At 28.4% G+C, this 14,612-nt stretch overlaps 5 protein-coding genes across 9 annotated transcripts; 2 read left to right on the top strand and 3 right to left on the bottom strand.

The window, feature by feature from the left end:
- Nucleotides 1-90: 90 nt before the first annotated feature.
- On the bottom strand, nt 91-2,569 carry LOC124951956 (arrestin homolog). The gene is made up of 7 exons (XM_047501097.1): nt 2,413-2,569; nt 2,161-2,282; nt 1,781-2,080; nt 1,458-1,685; nt 1,187-1,375; nt 931-1,099; nt 91-844 (listed from the first exon to the last, which is right to left on the bottom strand). Exons 1-7 carry the CDS (start codon nt 2,477-2,479, stop codon nt 699-701), a joined length of 1,221 nt encoding a protein of 406 aa, XP_047357053.1. The 5' UTR covers nt 2,480-2,569; the 3' UTR covers nt 91-698.
- A 455-nt stretch (nt 2,570-3,024) lies between these two features.
- LOC124952721 (akirin-2) lies at nt 3,025-6,306 on the bottom strand. The gene is made up of 5 exons (XM_047503038.1): nt 5,794-6,306; nt 4,745-4,938; nt 4,436-4,598; nt 4,307-4,363; nt 3,025-4,136 (listed from the first exon to the last, which is right to left on the bottom strand). The coding sequence occupies exons 1-4, from the start codon at nt 5,969-5,971 to the stop codon at nt 4,353-4,355; spliced, it is 546 nt and encodes a 181-aa protein (XP_047358994.1). The 5' UTR covers nt 5,972-6,306; the 3' UTR covers nt 3,025-4,136; nt 4,307-4,352.
- LOC124952720 (acyl-protein thioesterase 1) lies at nt 5,604-9,521 on the top strand. Its single transcript, XM_047503037.1, has 8 exons — nt 5,604-5,755; nt 7,014-7,227; nt 7,705-7,736; nt 7,825-7,890; nt 7,973-8,020; nt 8,113-8,359; nt 8,456-8,620; nt 8,799-9,521. The coding sequence occupies exons 2-8, from the start codon at nt 7,180-7,182 to the stop codon at nt 8,844-8,846; spliced, it is 654 nt and encodes a 217-aa protein (XP_047358993.1). The 5' UTR covers nt 5,604-5,755; nt 7,014-7,179; the 3' UTR covers nt 8,847-9,521.
- Nucleotides 8,889-13,889, top strand: LOC124952719. Of its 4 annotated transcripts, none has more exons than XM_047503034.1 (4): nt 8,889-9,028; nt 10,772-11,140; nt 11,241-11,348; nt 11,446-13,889. In XM_047503034.1, exons 2-4 carry the CDS (start codon nt 10,797-10,799, stop codon nt 11,666-11,668), a joined length of 675 nt encoding a protein of 224 aa, XP_047358990.1. In that variant the 5' UTR covers nt 8,889-9,028; nt 10,772-10,796; the 3' UTR covers nt 11,669-13,889. The 4 variants fall into 4 exon arrangements, with proteins under 4 accessions (XP_047358990.1, XP_047358989.1, XP_047358992.1 ...); XM_047503033.1 differs by lacking the exon at nt 8,889-9,028 and adding an exon at nt 9,540-9,665; XM_047503036.1 differs by lacking the exon at nt 8,889-9,028 and adding an exon at nt 10,459-10,709 and having other exon boundaries at nt 10,795-11,140.
- LOC124952717 (sodium channel protein Nach-like) lies at nt 11,753-14,568 on the bottom strand. Of its 2 annotated transcripts, XM_047503031.1 has the most exons (6): nt 13,902-14,566; nt 13,610-13,825; nt 13,232-13,534; nt 12,277-12,861; nt 12,067-12,176; nt 11,754-11,993 (listed from the first exon to the last, which is right to left on the bottom strand). In XM_047503031.1, exons 1-6 carry the CDS (start codon nt 14,021-14,023, stop codon nt 11,842-11,844), a joined length of 1,488 nt encoding a protein of 495 aa, XP_047358987.1. In that variant the 5' UTR covers nt 14,024-14,566; the 3' UTR covers nt 11,754-11,841. The 2 variants fall into 2 exon arrangements, with proteins under 2 accessions (XP_047358988.1, XP_047358987.1); XM_047503032.1 differs by lacking the exon at nt 13,610-13,825 and having other exon boundaries at nt 11,753-11,993; nt 13,902-14,568.
- Between the last annotated feature and the right edge of the window lie 44 nt (nt 14,569-14,612).

The raw sequence follows: 14,612 nt of genomic DNA, 5'->3' as shown, positions 1-14,612 counted from the left end.
TGTAGTTGTGTTTGCTTATATATGTTTCTTGTGTATAGATTTTTCGTTTTGGTAATTTCAAGGTACTAATAATTAATAATAATTAATAAATTAATATTATTTTTTTGTTTATTTTTATTTTAATGTACAGTAATAATAACTGAACAATATCATGAACTTAATATTCATTAGTATTAAAGAAACATATTGATATACAGCATAATAATAAGAAATTATGATTAACAACATACATGTCACTTCTGGTAAGACGGGATAGTTTTTAATATAATTAAGTATAAATTATTATTGATTAAGCTCGTTTTTTTTTGGCCGTCAGTTGAATGAATTTCCGTGCGACCACCACAATCGCACGGAAATTTCATGACGACATGTTATTTTCATATTGTCGTTTTCGCTTTTTTTATTTATTTTTATTATATTTTTTCTATTAGCGTTCCATAATATGCATATAATAATTATATGTATTTATTAAAATAATTGATTGATCACAATTTAATATTTTTATAATTAACAATTTACCTTATTGATTGCCTAGTTTTCTCATTATAGGTTGCCTATTTCTTTCATCAAAAGAATCCTACTTTTTTCAAGTATTAATTCAAAATTCTTTCCATTTTACCTTCTGTAATACTTGCTATTTTATTATTGAAAAATTTAAGATTCTCTTGAGAAATATAGTACATATATATACAGATATTTTACTCTGGTTCATTCAAGCGTAGGCGTGCAAAGTCTTCAAATACAATATTATCATCATCATCGTTTGCATAGCAAGAATTTTCATAGCGAGCTCTATCAATGCTCTTGCTCTTCTTCATCATGGCCTTTTCCTTTTCAACAGCTCCTATGGTAATAGAAAAAGAAATATTAAATTTGAACATTCATATATTTACGATTATAAATGCAATATAATCGAAATTTTTTTCTTACCAGGAGTAGGATGCATTAATTTAAATGGTACATCTGTGATCAGTTCACCTCCCAAAGTGCCGCAGTTCAATTTTACTCTCACAGAGTAAGAAATAACAATACCCATTGCTTCTGCTGGACATTTACCTTCTTGCACCATGGTTGAAGATGCAAGATTTACATCATCATCCTATGATATATGAAAATATATCAATAAGGAATTAGTAAAACATTTCAAAGAGAAACAATTTTATAACATTTATTAAATTTGCAGTACCTTAAGATGTCCATCAAGAGCAATACCACGGCGATCTTTGTTACTGCTAGCCAGAGGTACAAGGTAAAATTGTTTTGTAAAGGATGCACCGGGAGTAATTGGGCAACCTTCACGAGTTTCTAAGCTAGCCACATGTCGTGAAAACTGAGCATTGACCATAGTAACTTCGCAGTGTTGCACCACAAAAAGCTATAATCATAATATTATCTTTAGTACAATGCCTCGATAAACGAAATATTTTTAGCATATTATGTGCACCAACATAATGTACCTTAATATTTTTCACTGCTTTCCTAGAATTATTTGTAATTATTACATTAGCTGCCACTTTTTCTCCATGGTAGTATATTTCTTTGTCAAGTGTAACTTCTAAGTTGAGTTTGCCCTGAGAGAAAGTAAATCCTTTTGATACAAGTGAGCTTGGAAGTCTGCGTCCTCGTATTGGTGGTGCATATTGTAGTTTCTTGATAGTCAATGCCACGGATGATCTCTTATGGCCCTATAATAAAAATTAATATTGTTCTTTGTTATTTTCTCTGTAACGTTGTTAAATATTTGCTTTCTATTATTCCTTGCTCTTTTTGTTTAGATTACCTTATCTTCTTCATTCTCTCCAACAAAAATTTTGACGGTATAGTCAACACCCAATGGTTTGCCCTGATCATCATCTCCAGGTTGAAGGGTAACAGAGCTCGGAGAGTTCTGAGGAAATTGGAAAAGGAATGGATAGGCATTTGGTCCAAGTCTTTTCAATAATCTTTCTTGGATTGCAGTCATTTCTTGTTTTTCTTTTTTCAAAGGAACTATTTGATCTCGGCAGAGAATCAATTCCTTGCTGAATTTGACACCCATTACTTCATCTTCTTCTCGGCCAAAACGATAGGTAGTAGTTACCTGAATAGGAACAATAGGTTTTTGTTAATAACTTTGTATGTTGTGAGTAAAGCTTAGGAAATACATATATTTATACCAACCTGACCATAAACCTTTCGTCCTTGGAGGTAATCATTTTCCACGACAATGATGCCATCGATAGGATCCACATGATCTAGATGATCAATGAAGTCTCGTTTGCCCAGGTAGACAGTGACCTTACCTGTTAGTATATAGATGTATGATATACATTATATCATGAAAATAAATTTGGTGGATAATTTTGATTTGGAAAAATGATTTGTTTGTATTAGATATGATGTTTGCATTCATATATGTACTGTAACACTTACCATTAGGCGTGGTCTTCTTGAATACCTTGATGGCTACAACGAAAGCCAAAAACAAGATAGGGAACATTTTTTCTACTCAAGCTGCTTAGTGAAGGTTTGTGTCCTACCCAGAAGTGACAGTTCCAAACATTGCAGTGGTGCCTTTTTATACTCTTAACAGGGGCTTCACAACTTGAAGCCATATTACTAATTACATTATTTCATTATGCAATTTACTTAATAAGATTATTAATGCACATCTAGTTAAAACTTTGTTACGTTTTTTATGCGTTTATTCAGTGATTCAGATGCTTTGATGTTAGAATGATAATATGTTTGTGTTATAAGTGAAAGTTATTTTTCTGTTTATTTTTTGTGCCAATTATTTAATTTCATAGTTTTTATATGTGCTTCATATTAATGTGTTGTAATTTTAATAGAATTTATGATCTCAGTCTCATTATAACATTTATTTCAATAATTAATTTTTATGTAAAATAATAAGTATCTATTTTAGATAAAGAAAGCTTTTTTTCTTTTAGATAAAGAAAGACTGATTTAAAATTTAATATTACATTCAATTATAAAAATAGAAAATATGTGTAAAGAAAAATATTAAAAGGGAAAAAAAAATTTTAAAGAATACTAAGAAATCTTTATTTCGTATTATTATTATTATCGTCATCATTATTCACAATGGTTTGTACGATCTGACAATTTACGCATTGTTACAGTTCGTAATATCTTTATTACAAATAAAAGATGTTTATACTAGATAAAGAGATAGGCATATGTAAAAACAAATTGACTACATAATATATTAAAGAAAGGATCATGTTTTGATTTGAAATAGTATTTCAGCTATATAATGTAGCATAACCATTTCAATAATCAACCTTTTCATACATTTTAATAATGCTTCCATTAATCGTACAATTTTACATGATAATTTTACATGATAATCTTAATGCTAACAAATATATATGTCTTGTTCACATGGAACCCTTGTACATACTAAAAACAAAAAGAAGGAAAAAGAAAAAATAGGCATACCAAAAAATAAATTCAAAATAAAATTAACATTTAATTTCAAAAATGCTATTCTTATCGAATTTCATTCGATTTTGTAAAGAAAACCAAAAGAAATTTTAACACATTTCGATCTCCTCCTTGTACACTGCTTTGTATTTGCGATTTCCTTTAGTCATGGATAATATTACAATAGTGACACATGATTTACAAATCTGTAGTATACAAGCATTAATTATTGCATTTCTTAAGGAAAATATCTGAGACGCTGTAGCATTACAACTGTACACTAACAAAGAACTATCACATGAATGTTCTAGGCTATTGTTGAGTACAGTACTTTATATAGCCTCGTACAAGATATTAATTTCAATAGTAGCAGCTCTTATATAAGAACATCCTCGTAATATAGTTCCTTGATACCACCGTACTTGAGTTATGTGACAGTACAAATATTGTTAATTTCAATAGTATACATTGTAAATTTTTTGAGTCTTGCTGTTATTCAGCACGAGTCTACTAAACTTACTTTACTAAATCCTTCTTCCTTCTTCAATGTTTTTTTATTTTTTTTTTTTTTGTTTTTATATTTTATTTATTTTTTTATTTTTAAAGTAAACTATACTGTGGCTTTATCTAAAGATAATTTTTCGAACGAGGTGGCACAGCGTATTCAGCTTAAACTTGAAGCAAAATTTGTTTCACACAGTACAAATCTATAATGGACAAAGAAACTTTATTATAAATTAAATTATGAGTAGACAACAAAATTATATAAATTATAAAATTAATTATCCGAATGTGTGTGAATTTCTTATTTGCAAGAAAAAAAATATTATAAAGATGTATATGGTAATTAAATAAAAATGTTAAAAGTAAACCTCACATAATATTCTTCAGAGAAATGTGTCCTTATAAATAACAATCCTCTTTTAGGATAGATCTGAAATGAAAGATTGTATCAAATATACATACAAATTATGGAAACATAACAAAGAAAAGTATTGTTACATACAACTTGGCGCAGCTGCAGATTCAAATCTTTTCTGTATCTGATCATAGGTGAATTTAACAAAAGCATCATACTGCTCTGAAAGCTTCATATTTAAGATCTGATCATACTCCTCTCGAATTTGTGTTTCCTGTTCTTTCAGCATTCGCTCACAAATCAATCCAACCTAAAAAAAATTATTAATAATGAAGAAAAATATTAAATATAACAAATAGTATGTAGGTAGAATGATAAAAAAATATATATATTACATATTTAAATATCGTTAATTCTAGTAATATTAATAAAAGATTATATATTCATTTTTTATACCTGTCTAAATGTAAAAAGAGGTTTTTCTTTTCCACTAGGAGTATAAGAGCTTGAACTTTGAGCAGAAGGGCTAGATGGACTGGAAGGGCCTTCCATATCTGAAGAATCTCCATTGTTAATTTGAGGATTAAAATATAGTTGTTTGCGTCGGTGCAGTCTACGAATCTCTTCTCTGATATTGGCAGCCATTTTTTCTATTTGAAAGAAAATATGAAAATACAATTAATTTACATAGTAATTATTAAATCAGATAGGCATCCATAAATAAACTTGTACATTTAATCTCATAACGTTTATGGGTATACATATATATATATATATATATATATATACAACAAGTTCGACAATATTATCATATTTGAAAACTCAGTAAAATTTTTAACTCTATTTCAAGTCAAATATAATTAATAAAATTCAAAGCATTAATAGTCCGTTAATTTTACTTATCGCGTGTGTACGCATGCGCACGAGCATGAATTCCAGTACTCGTATGCATGTATTAAAAAAAAAAGAAATAAATAAATAAGAAATGTATACGATTATCATTTTATTATATATGGATTATCAAGTTATTTTTTACGAACATCATTAAATTTCGTATTAGACAAGTAATCGATTCTATCTATGAATAAGTATGATCCGAAAAAAAATATTAATAATCATTTAAAATAATATATAAATCTTACTGAAAACAGAGTATAAAGACTTAAATAAATATATTCAAAAGATAAAAATAAAAAAACAAAAAAAAGAAAAGACAAGCTGCAAAAATTCGATCACGCATAGACATTCTTCCAAGGAATCCTGTCCCCCACCCCTCTTTCTGATGGTGTGGTAGTGGTGGTAGTGGTAGTGGTAGTGGTAGTGGTAGTGTAGTGGTAGTGGTAATGGTAGTGGTGTGGTAGTGGTAGTAGTCATACAATAGAATAGTAGGGAAGTATAGGAAATTTGAAATCATAAAGAGAGAACATGTTATAGCCATCCCTTCTTCTTCTCGTATCGTAAGGCCAGGTGAGTAAAAAAAAATGGCCGTAAGCTATAGTAATTACCAGGAGTTAATTTGTGAGTAACGTCGCCAAAGGGCGAGGGATTTTGTGATCCCGGATTGTTCTGCGCCGATGTACCGGGCGAAACGCACATCGGAACGCATCTCCGTCGCTTGCTAGGACGACCATGACTGTGCACCGGGTCGAACTCCAAGGACCTCTTTAGAGTGGCGCAGGCCATTTCTTTCGTTCGGCCGTTTCTCGTGTGCGTTGACTGACACCCAGATTATATCGGATTAGCCCCTCTTCGGATGCCGACGATTACGATAGAAAAGACCACACGGTCACCGTTACTTGTACAACGCCCTAAAATATGATTCTCCACTTTCAGCGCGTTTCTTTTACCTAACGCCGAACCGATTTTCCTCAATTTTTCAATATGAAATGTAGGTTGCACCAAAACAAACACTGCGGTGAAACAATATGGCTGGTCAGCACGACTCCTCGGCTAGGAACGATCATGGAGCGAGTGCTTCGAGCATCGACGCACCATCTTTGTTATTCGTAATGCTCGCATTCCAGGCACACCTAAGTTCGATTCTCATGGAGACTAAGCATTTAAGAAAATATATATGCGCCTTTAGGGCTGCAGAAACCGCTGCATCACCGAGTAGACCCTTTCTGATTGGTCCGTTCGTATCTACGCTGTGATTTTCATTGATGTAACGAGATTTTTATTTATACATTTCTCAATGTTATTTTTTTTTGTTTTTGTTATATTATTTTTTATATTCTTTTATTCTATGCATAACTTTTGAACGATGTGTATATATGTACAAAGAAATTATCTTTTATAATATCCACTATTAAAAATCAATGAGCAATATTTCCATTGAAGAATTTATTACACTCCTTGTAATTTATAATAAGAAGAAAAAAAATTCATAAATGGAAAATAATGGGAAATAATGAATTAAAGAACCCAAACTTTACAATTATTTTATTTTTTTACAGTTATACTTTATTTTTTTCAAAATATGAAAGATTTTTAGGATTGCATATATATATTTATGATATATTTTTTAAATGTCTCGATGATCAACTTCGAAATATACAATAAGTTTGAATTTAAGTTTCTTTATATATTCCTTGTGAATGGAATAACTAATGGTTAAATAATAACAAAAAATTTTACAATATAAATGATACAATTTTATTATATAATAGTTATAATTTATCATAGTCAATGGTTTTCATACTTTTTGTTGTATGTTGCATTCTAGATGAATTCGACCGATGACTTCACAAATCTGGGGAATATTAACCAACTCTGCAGATGGATGGAAGGATTAATGTCTGCTTTAGTATTCTCTGTTTACGATTTTTATTGAATTAATATATAATTTGTCCCACATTTTATATACTACATAGAAAATCGAAGAAAATAAAATGTCAAGCCCAGTGATAATTTCTGCTGCTACTAGACATACAGCTACGGTAAATATTCATATGTAGTATCTACAAATTTATTTTATACTATTTTTTGGTTATATTTTCTCCGTAACTACTTTTTAAAACGATCATATATATTTATATATCATATTTCATAAATGTCTAGTAATCTATAGCTTTTATATTTCAAGTTTTTAACATTTCATTTGTATTCATCACTTAGATAATTTCATTCATATTTTTACTCAATGAAAATAAAAAGAAAATAGTATATTATCAATTGTCCTTAAAGTGACCTATAGCATTTTAAGCTCTTATACTTTTAACAACCATACTTTTTTTTTCTACAATCTTACATACAATCTTATCTATCTTGTCTGTTTTTTTTTTTTTTTTTTTTTTTTTTTCTTTTTTTTTTGAGATAATGTAGTAATTGTAGTAAAATTAATATATTATTTATCAATACTATATTTATAAAAGTATTATTTTTTTTTATAATAAATGCAAATATTGATATTCTAGCTTATATTCTTCCATGGTTTAGGTGATACAGGGTAAGCTATTAAAATTTACTTAAAATTTATCTCTTTGTAGTTTTATAAATTTTATAAAAGTATTAAATAATTAATTTCTGTTTCATAGAAATGGTTGGGCCAATCCTATGGCAGCAGTTAGACCATCTCATGTCAAAGTTATTTGTCCAACTGCGTATGTTACAGTATTGTAACAATATTTTGGTAATATCAAAATTATTAAAAAGAAAATTAAATATTTCTCTATTATTTTTTAGACCAACAATGCCAGTGACTCTTAATGCAGGCTTTCGAATGCCATCTTGGTAAGTTAATTCAATAAATATTATAGAATGTTTAAAAAAGTAATATATATAATAATTTAATTTAATTTAGTTAAGTAACATTAAATTGACAGGTTTGATTTACGATCTCTGGATCCTACTGGTCCAGAAGATGAAGAGGGTATACGTAAAGCTGCAGAATATGTTCGTAGTCTAATTGCGCAGGAAGTTGCTGCAGGTATATCGACAAAAAATATTGTCTTGGGAGGATTTAGTCAAGGTGGAGCTTTGGCTATATATAGTGCGCTTACATATCCAGAACCATTAGCTGGTATAATAGCTTTGTCATCTTGGCTTCCTTTACATCAAAAGTTTCCTGCAGTAAGTTTATTTCAAATCTTAATAATATTGCTAATTCTTTAATTTATTTTTACTATTATTGCTATAATTAATAATACTATTTTATTCCATTATTAGGAAGCATTAGGAAATAAAAATACACCGCTATTGCAATGTCATGGAGATTGCGATCCTATAGTGCCATATAAATGGGGTCAAATGACTGCATTTCTTCTTAAACAGTTTATGTCACAGACAGAATTTAAAACATACAGGGGAATGATGCATACATCCTCTGAAGAGGTAAGTAGTAAAAGCAATTTTTATTACAATAAAATACCATATTTATTTTGCAGATCTAATTATTTTCTTTTTTTGAAATTATTTATTTTGTTATATTCTTACAAATTTCTAACTCCTAAAATTTGTTTTTTATAGAAAACGTCATTATAAATATGTAATGTTAATACTATTTTTCCAGGAAATGCGCGATGTGAAAAAATTCCTTAACACAGTCTTGAAGCCGTAATAAATTACATTGAGCACATTCTTACATTTTAAGAATTGGTCAGATTACCTTATTATTTAATCAATAATCAAACTGATTAGTTTTAATTTACCTATTACCTCTGGTAAAAGGAAAAAGTAGATACAATTTTTTTATTTTTAAAGGAAATATGATTAGTTAATTAAAAGAGCATTCTTTCTAAGGTATATTTATTTTTAACTAATTAGAAAGTAGAATACTTTATACATTGAAATATCAATTCTTTAACATGTTGTAGCTACTCAAAGTTTAAAATTTTAGTTTAATTTCAGAACAACAATTGTATTGAATAATGCATTTGTTTTAGTATTATGTTGTTAATCTATAGTAGATATTAATAATTTATCAGCTTTTCTTATTCTTTATTCTAAGCCAACTAAAATTTATAAAAAAAATAATACAGAAGTGGCTTTTATAGGTATTCTTAAAGAAAATAAATTGTAGAACCAAAAATTACGAGTAGCTTAGATCTAGGATTATTTATTATTAGTGTACAGAGTATAACTTCACAAAGAAGAGAATTAAAAGCTGTATTATCAGTTCATTATAACATCTTCGATCTCAAACAGCAACTTAAATTATAATTTTGAGAAGAGATATTTTTAATATTTTTATTGTTAAATTATATTCTCCAAAATAAAGCTTCCATATTTTGTTTTTTTTTTGTTATTAGGTACAGTACTTCCATTGAGTTAATTTTATTTTAGGATCGTAAGTCATATAATATCTTTGCATATGTACTATGTATATATATACAATGCATAATAAGATAATTAGAGTTATTTATGATTGCATTTAAGTGTGAGTAATGCTTGAAAATTCTCTGATTAAATTAAAAATAATTATTAGTTGAAGTAAAATTAATGTTTTAAGTCTTATATATTCTTATTATCAATTATTATACGCAACATGAAATATAAAAATTTATTATTAGGCTAAACTTTTATCTATTTCAAACTATTTGTGAACAATGGCTGAATTTAAATGGACCTTGGATCATTTACATTTCCTATATATATGAAAATTTTTCACAAGAGATTATGTTAAGCCAAATTATTTGAAATATTTCTTGACATTGAATTTTAACTCGTTACAGCATTCAATTATCAATTATCATATTCATTACCATATAATTACACTATACAAAGCAGATGTGTTCACAATGCATTTGTTAAAATTGATGTCTTTAAATGTTTAAAAAATAGATTTTTTACTATCCGTTATGAAAATATGAGCGATATAATTAGAAAAATAGTATCGAGAGAAGAAATAAAAATCAATTTTCAATATTAAATTCAAGTTAAAATTAAATTTTACTTGTTTTATTTATAAATAATTAGGCATAAAGTTTATGATTTTTCTCATTCATTTATAATTATTATCAATTAATACAAGTCTATATTTTTCAATTTATATATATAATTTTACAGTTAGTGGTGTGTATATATATTTATGTATAATATATATACACACATATAGGTATGGGTATATATATTATAGATTTATTTATTTATTTATTTATATATATAGGAATATATATATATATATATATATATATATATATATATATATATATATACATACACCTAATTCATTTATATCAAACAATTTGATTGGATAAATTTTTGACCAATCAAATGTAGCTAATATAACTGTCGGATTAATCGATAGTATAGCTGTTTAGACATGAGATATAACCACGTGTTCATAACCTATAATATTTTGGAAATGATATAAAAAATAATAATTGTCTGAAAACAAAATAGTAAAAATACTATCTTCATTTCATGCGTATAAACTTGTATATAATATATAAAAGAATATACTATTTTCTATAAATACAAAGTAAGTGGTTGCGATTTATGAGTGAGTTTACTATACTATATTTTTCTATTAAAATCTTATAGATTCATTTGTATATTTTCTGAAGAAATGTGTCAAGAGCCGTGGAAGCAGAAATTAAAGGAGCGAATGGAAAGAACGCTTCATGTTCGTTATACATATAAAATAAAAAACATAGAAGAAGTAGTAGATTTGTTTACCGGTGATTTTACTGTCAAATTACCACGACAACCTAGTAAAAATTTCCATGTAGAGTTTTCTACCGTTGAAGAAGCACTACAAAATAAAAGAGCTCTTAAAGGTAAAATTGTATATGGAAAACCTATTGTAATTCGAAGAGCTTATTTAAATACGTTAAGTGGCAAACAATTTAGAAGGAAAGGAAAAAAGGTTAAAATACCTGATGTGGAACCAGATGTAAAGTTTACACAATCGTAAGTACTTCTATAGATTTCCATTTCAAATCTATCCTATTCGGCATGATATATAAATATTATTCATTTGACTTAATATCTCTGTTTAATTATAAAATAGAATATTTATTGGGAATCTTAAATGTTTCACAAAGGCTGATGAAATAAAAGACATTTTACCAGGATGTGTATCTGTTACTCTTTTGAAACCATATACAAATACTTTAAGGTAATATCAATCAGAAAAATATATTTGTTTCAATTTATGTACTTTTGTTTTTTTTTATCATTTTAATTGTGAAAAAATATTTATAATTATGTTTCAGGAGTGCAATAGTTAGAATGGAAAGTATGGAACTTGCAGCAGAATACTTATTGAAAAAACGTGAATGGCCATGTTTACATGGAAATAGATTAATACTGAAGTGTGATACTCGAACGAAACATAAGAATAAATCACATGCTAAAGTTGATAATGCTGGAACCAAAGGTAGTGTAAAAAATAAAACTTCTACAGTGGAGATAGAGAACAATTTTTCATCATATTAAAAAGTACCAAATAGTATTGATACTTAGATGAACTGTGTATAATATTTTTGGTGTATGTTAGCATTCTTATAAAAATATCATTAAAAATAGTCGTAAATGATATTAATATTGTTTCATATATTTCAATTATGAAGAAATAATTTACAAAATTATGTTTGTATTTTTTTATAAGATCAGTTATAATATTTGTTCATAGTACTATTTGAGTTTGACCTCTTATTTATTTTTAATTTAAACAAAAAGTAGATACAAAAGAAATACAATATTTCGACAAGTGAAATGAAACTACATCCCAAAAATAAGCTAAAAACACCACCTAGGGAAGCTGCAAATGAATTAGTTTGAGATTAATTATTTTATGATTGAGTAACGAATTAACTTTAATATAGAATACGTACAAATAAGATTAATCCATGAAAGTACCAATTCTCTTCGTTGCAATATCGCCGAATGTCTGGCAAACGTAACATGAAGTATAGTTGCATTTGAAATTCGTGCAGCAGCTTCACTGTTAATTTAAGAAAAATTTACAATTTCAAAGATGTTTAAAAACTAATAATGAATATTAATAGCTATCGGATGATCATTATTTTTACATATTTACTTACTAAAATTTTCCTGGAGAGTATTGGATAGCAGACATAGGCAATGTAGTAACTGCGACTTTGTACGATGTACTTTCGCAATCAGGAAGGCAGTCACATTCTGGATCTTGCAACGTCAAGGTATATGTTTGTAACGTGATACGTGCGAGACAAGAAATATGCGTCAAATTACAAATTCCTACGCCAGTTTTCATGACCGATGCTGAAAAAGATATGCAACCGCAAAGTTTGCGTATTATAGTTTCACGGCAACGAATATAACAATTATCTGCGCGATAGCGATATTTTTTTTGGAATGGCCAAGTCATGTAACATCCTCTAACAGTGGTCGGTAAACTTAAAATTTCAGAGCTGCTAATCAAAGCAGTAGGATACAGTTTAGCTATTGTTTCTTGGCCAGAACCAGCGATAAATTCAAAAGCGGTGGGTCCTGGGTATGTATATTTTTCGTGTATTAATACTTTTATTCCGTCTCCGTATATTATAGATGACATACGATCATGCGAAGGTAAAGGTCTCATGAGAAAAGACACAATATAACGAGATCCAAAATTAACGCTATAGTTGGATATAGATTCTTCCTTCGACCTGTACAAATTAAATGGATCTTAGAGGATTCTAAGGTAGTTGATTTAGGCGAGTTACGATCATAATTATTAATCCAGGAGTATCTTCATTATCATGCTTCTCCTATTTATAAGAATCATCTATCTATTCATATTCTATGAGTAGCGATAACGTGACGTAGCATATAAGAAAGAGCAAACTTCACATTTCAAAGAAAAAGAAGAAAAAACTTTCTCAAGGTGGATAAGTGAGTTTGTTGATCGATCGCAAAAGTCTTACGGTCAAGGTAAATATTTCGTAACTCTTCTTTTACATTTACTCTCAGTAATACTATTCGATCGTGAAGCGAACGTTTTTCTCATTAAATATAATTCTACGATTAATATGTTACCTTCTTAAATTGTCGTGTGGATTTTCGTAATTGAAGGCGCAACATACTCCGTAACGTGTGATTACACGGTTTAACATCTTATCGCACGGTATAATTTTTCCATTCAGTCGACACATTATCACAAAATCTGTGCAGTTGGGGCTAATATTCTCGAATAATTCAGGTAATGATAATCGATTTGCCGTAAGGATTTGTTGTAATTTATCTAATTCTTCTGGATAATGATTCTTCGGATAAATTGCTTCGCGTAAGTATTTTACAGTATGTTCAAAATCTTTTCGCGTTAAACCTCGTGGAATATATCTGAGAACATGAATGTAAAGTTAGAATATTAAATAGTCTTATTTTTAACCGAGAATAGAAAGTATAGAATTATACATTCGCTCTTGCGATGTCAAATAAGAAAGCACTTTCTGTATTGCGGCAATATTTCCATGGCAAAGAGTAACGGCTGGTAATGGGATTATTTTAGTTGGAAATTGAGAGCTGATTATCAGAGTACTCCTGTTTGCTAATTGATGACGATTGTAGAACAACATTGCTAACTTTGCGGCAATCAAGAAAGAGAATGTTATGATAATGACCCATAATATCCTACAATAATGATTGTATGAATTAGACAATATAAATAAAAAAAGAAAAAAAGAAAAAATAAGAATTAAACAATTACCTTATACTAATTGACTTAGCACGAGTTGTATGTTTCATTCCATGTATTGTAGATTCGATCGAGAATTCGTTGAATACTTCGACTAACGTACGCCATATTTTTTTGATCGTATTCACAAGCATATTCTATTATTTATCTATCAAGTAAGTTTTTATTTTCAGGGACTCGTGAAAAAACGCGTTCGAGTTTAAATTCACATTCCGAACTTGTGCGGCGTTCACATATTCAAGTTCGATCAATGATACTACGGTTTCAGTGTAATTCCGATCAATCTAAGTCCCTTTATCACGATTTGACATCGATTTGAAACATGCCAAGCTATGCATTATTGATAGCGATATAAGGTCATAACGGATTTATTCTTTATAGTGCAAAATAAATTAAAGAATTTACTATGTCCCTCTCGAGTTGGATTTTTAGAAATAATTTTATACTTTCTACTTTCATTGATCCTTGTTTTATTGTTCCTGTGGTATAACTTCTATTAAGTTTCAATCTCATTATTGTGATTTATTCTGTATTGCGTATTTATGGTTTTTGTTAGAAAATACTAGTCTTTTTTTTTTTGTTGTTTTGAGATTTTGAATAATAAGAAATTTACATGTAAAATCAATGAATTACACCAATGTATTCAATCGTTTCTTTAAATCATGATCCATCGGTAAATTAGATTAAACATTTATTAAATGCTAAGTGCTTTCTATAGATGGC

The sequence above is a fragment of the Vespa velutina genome, chromosome 10 (assembly GCF_912470025.1).
Source record: "Vespa velutina chromosome 10, iVesVel2.1, whole genome shotgun sequence".
NCBI classification, from domain to species: Eukaryota; Metazoa; Arthropoda; class Insecta; order Hymenoptera; family Vespidae; genus Vespa; species Vespa velutina.
The sequence above is the reverse complement of the archived record's forward strand: the minus strand, read 5'-3'. Positions and strand labels throughout refer to the sequence as shown.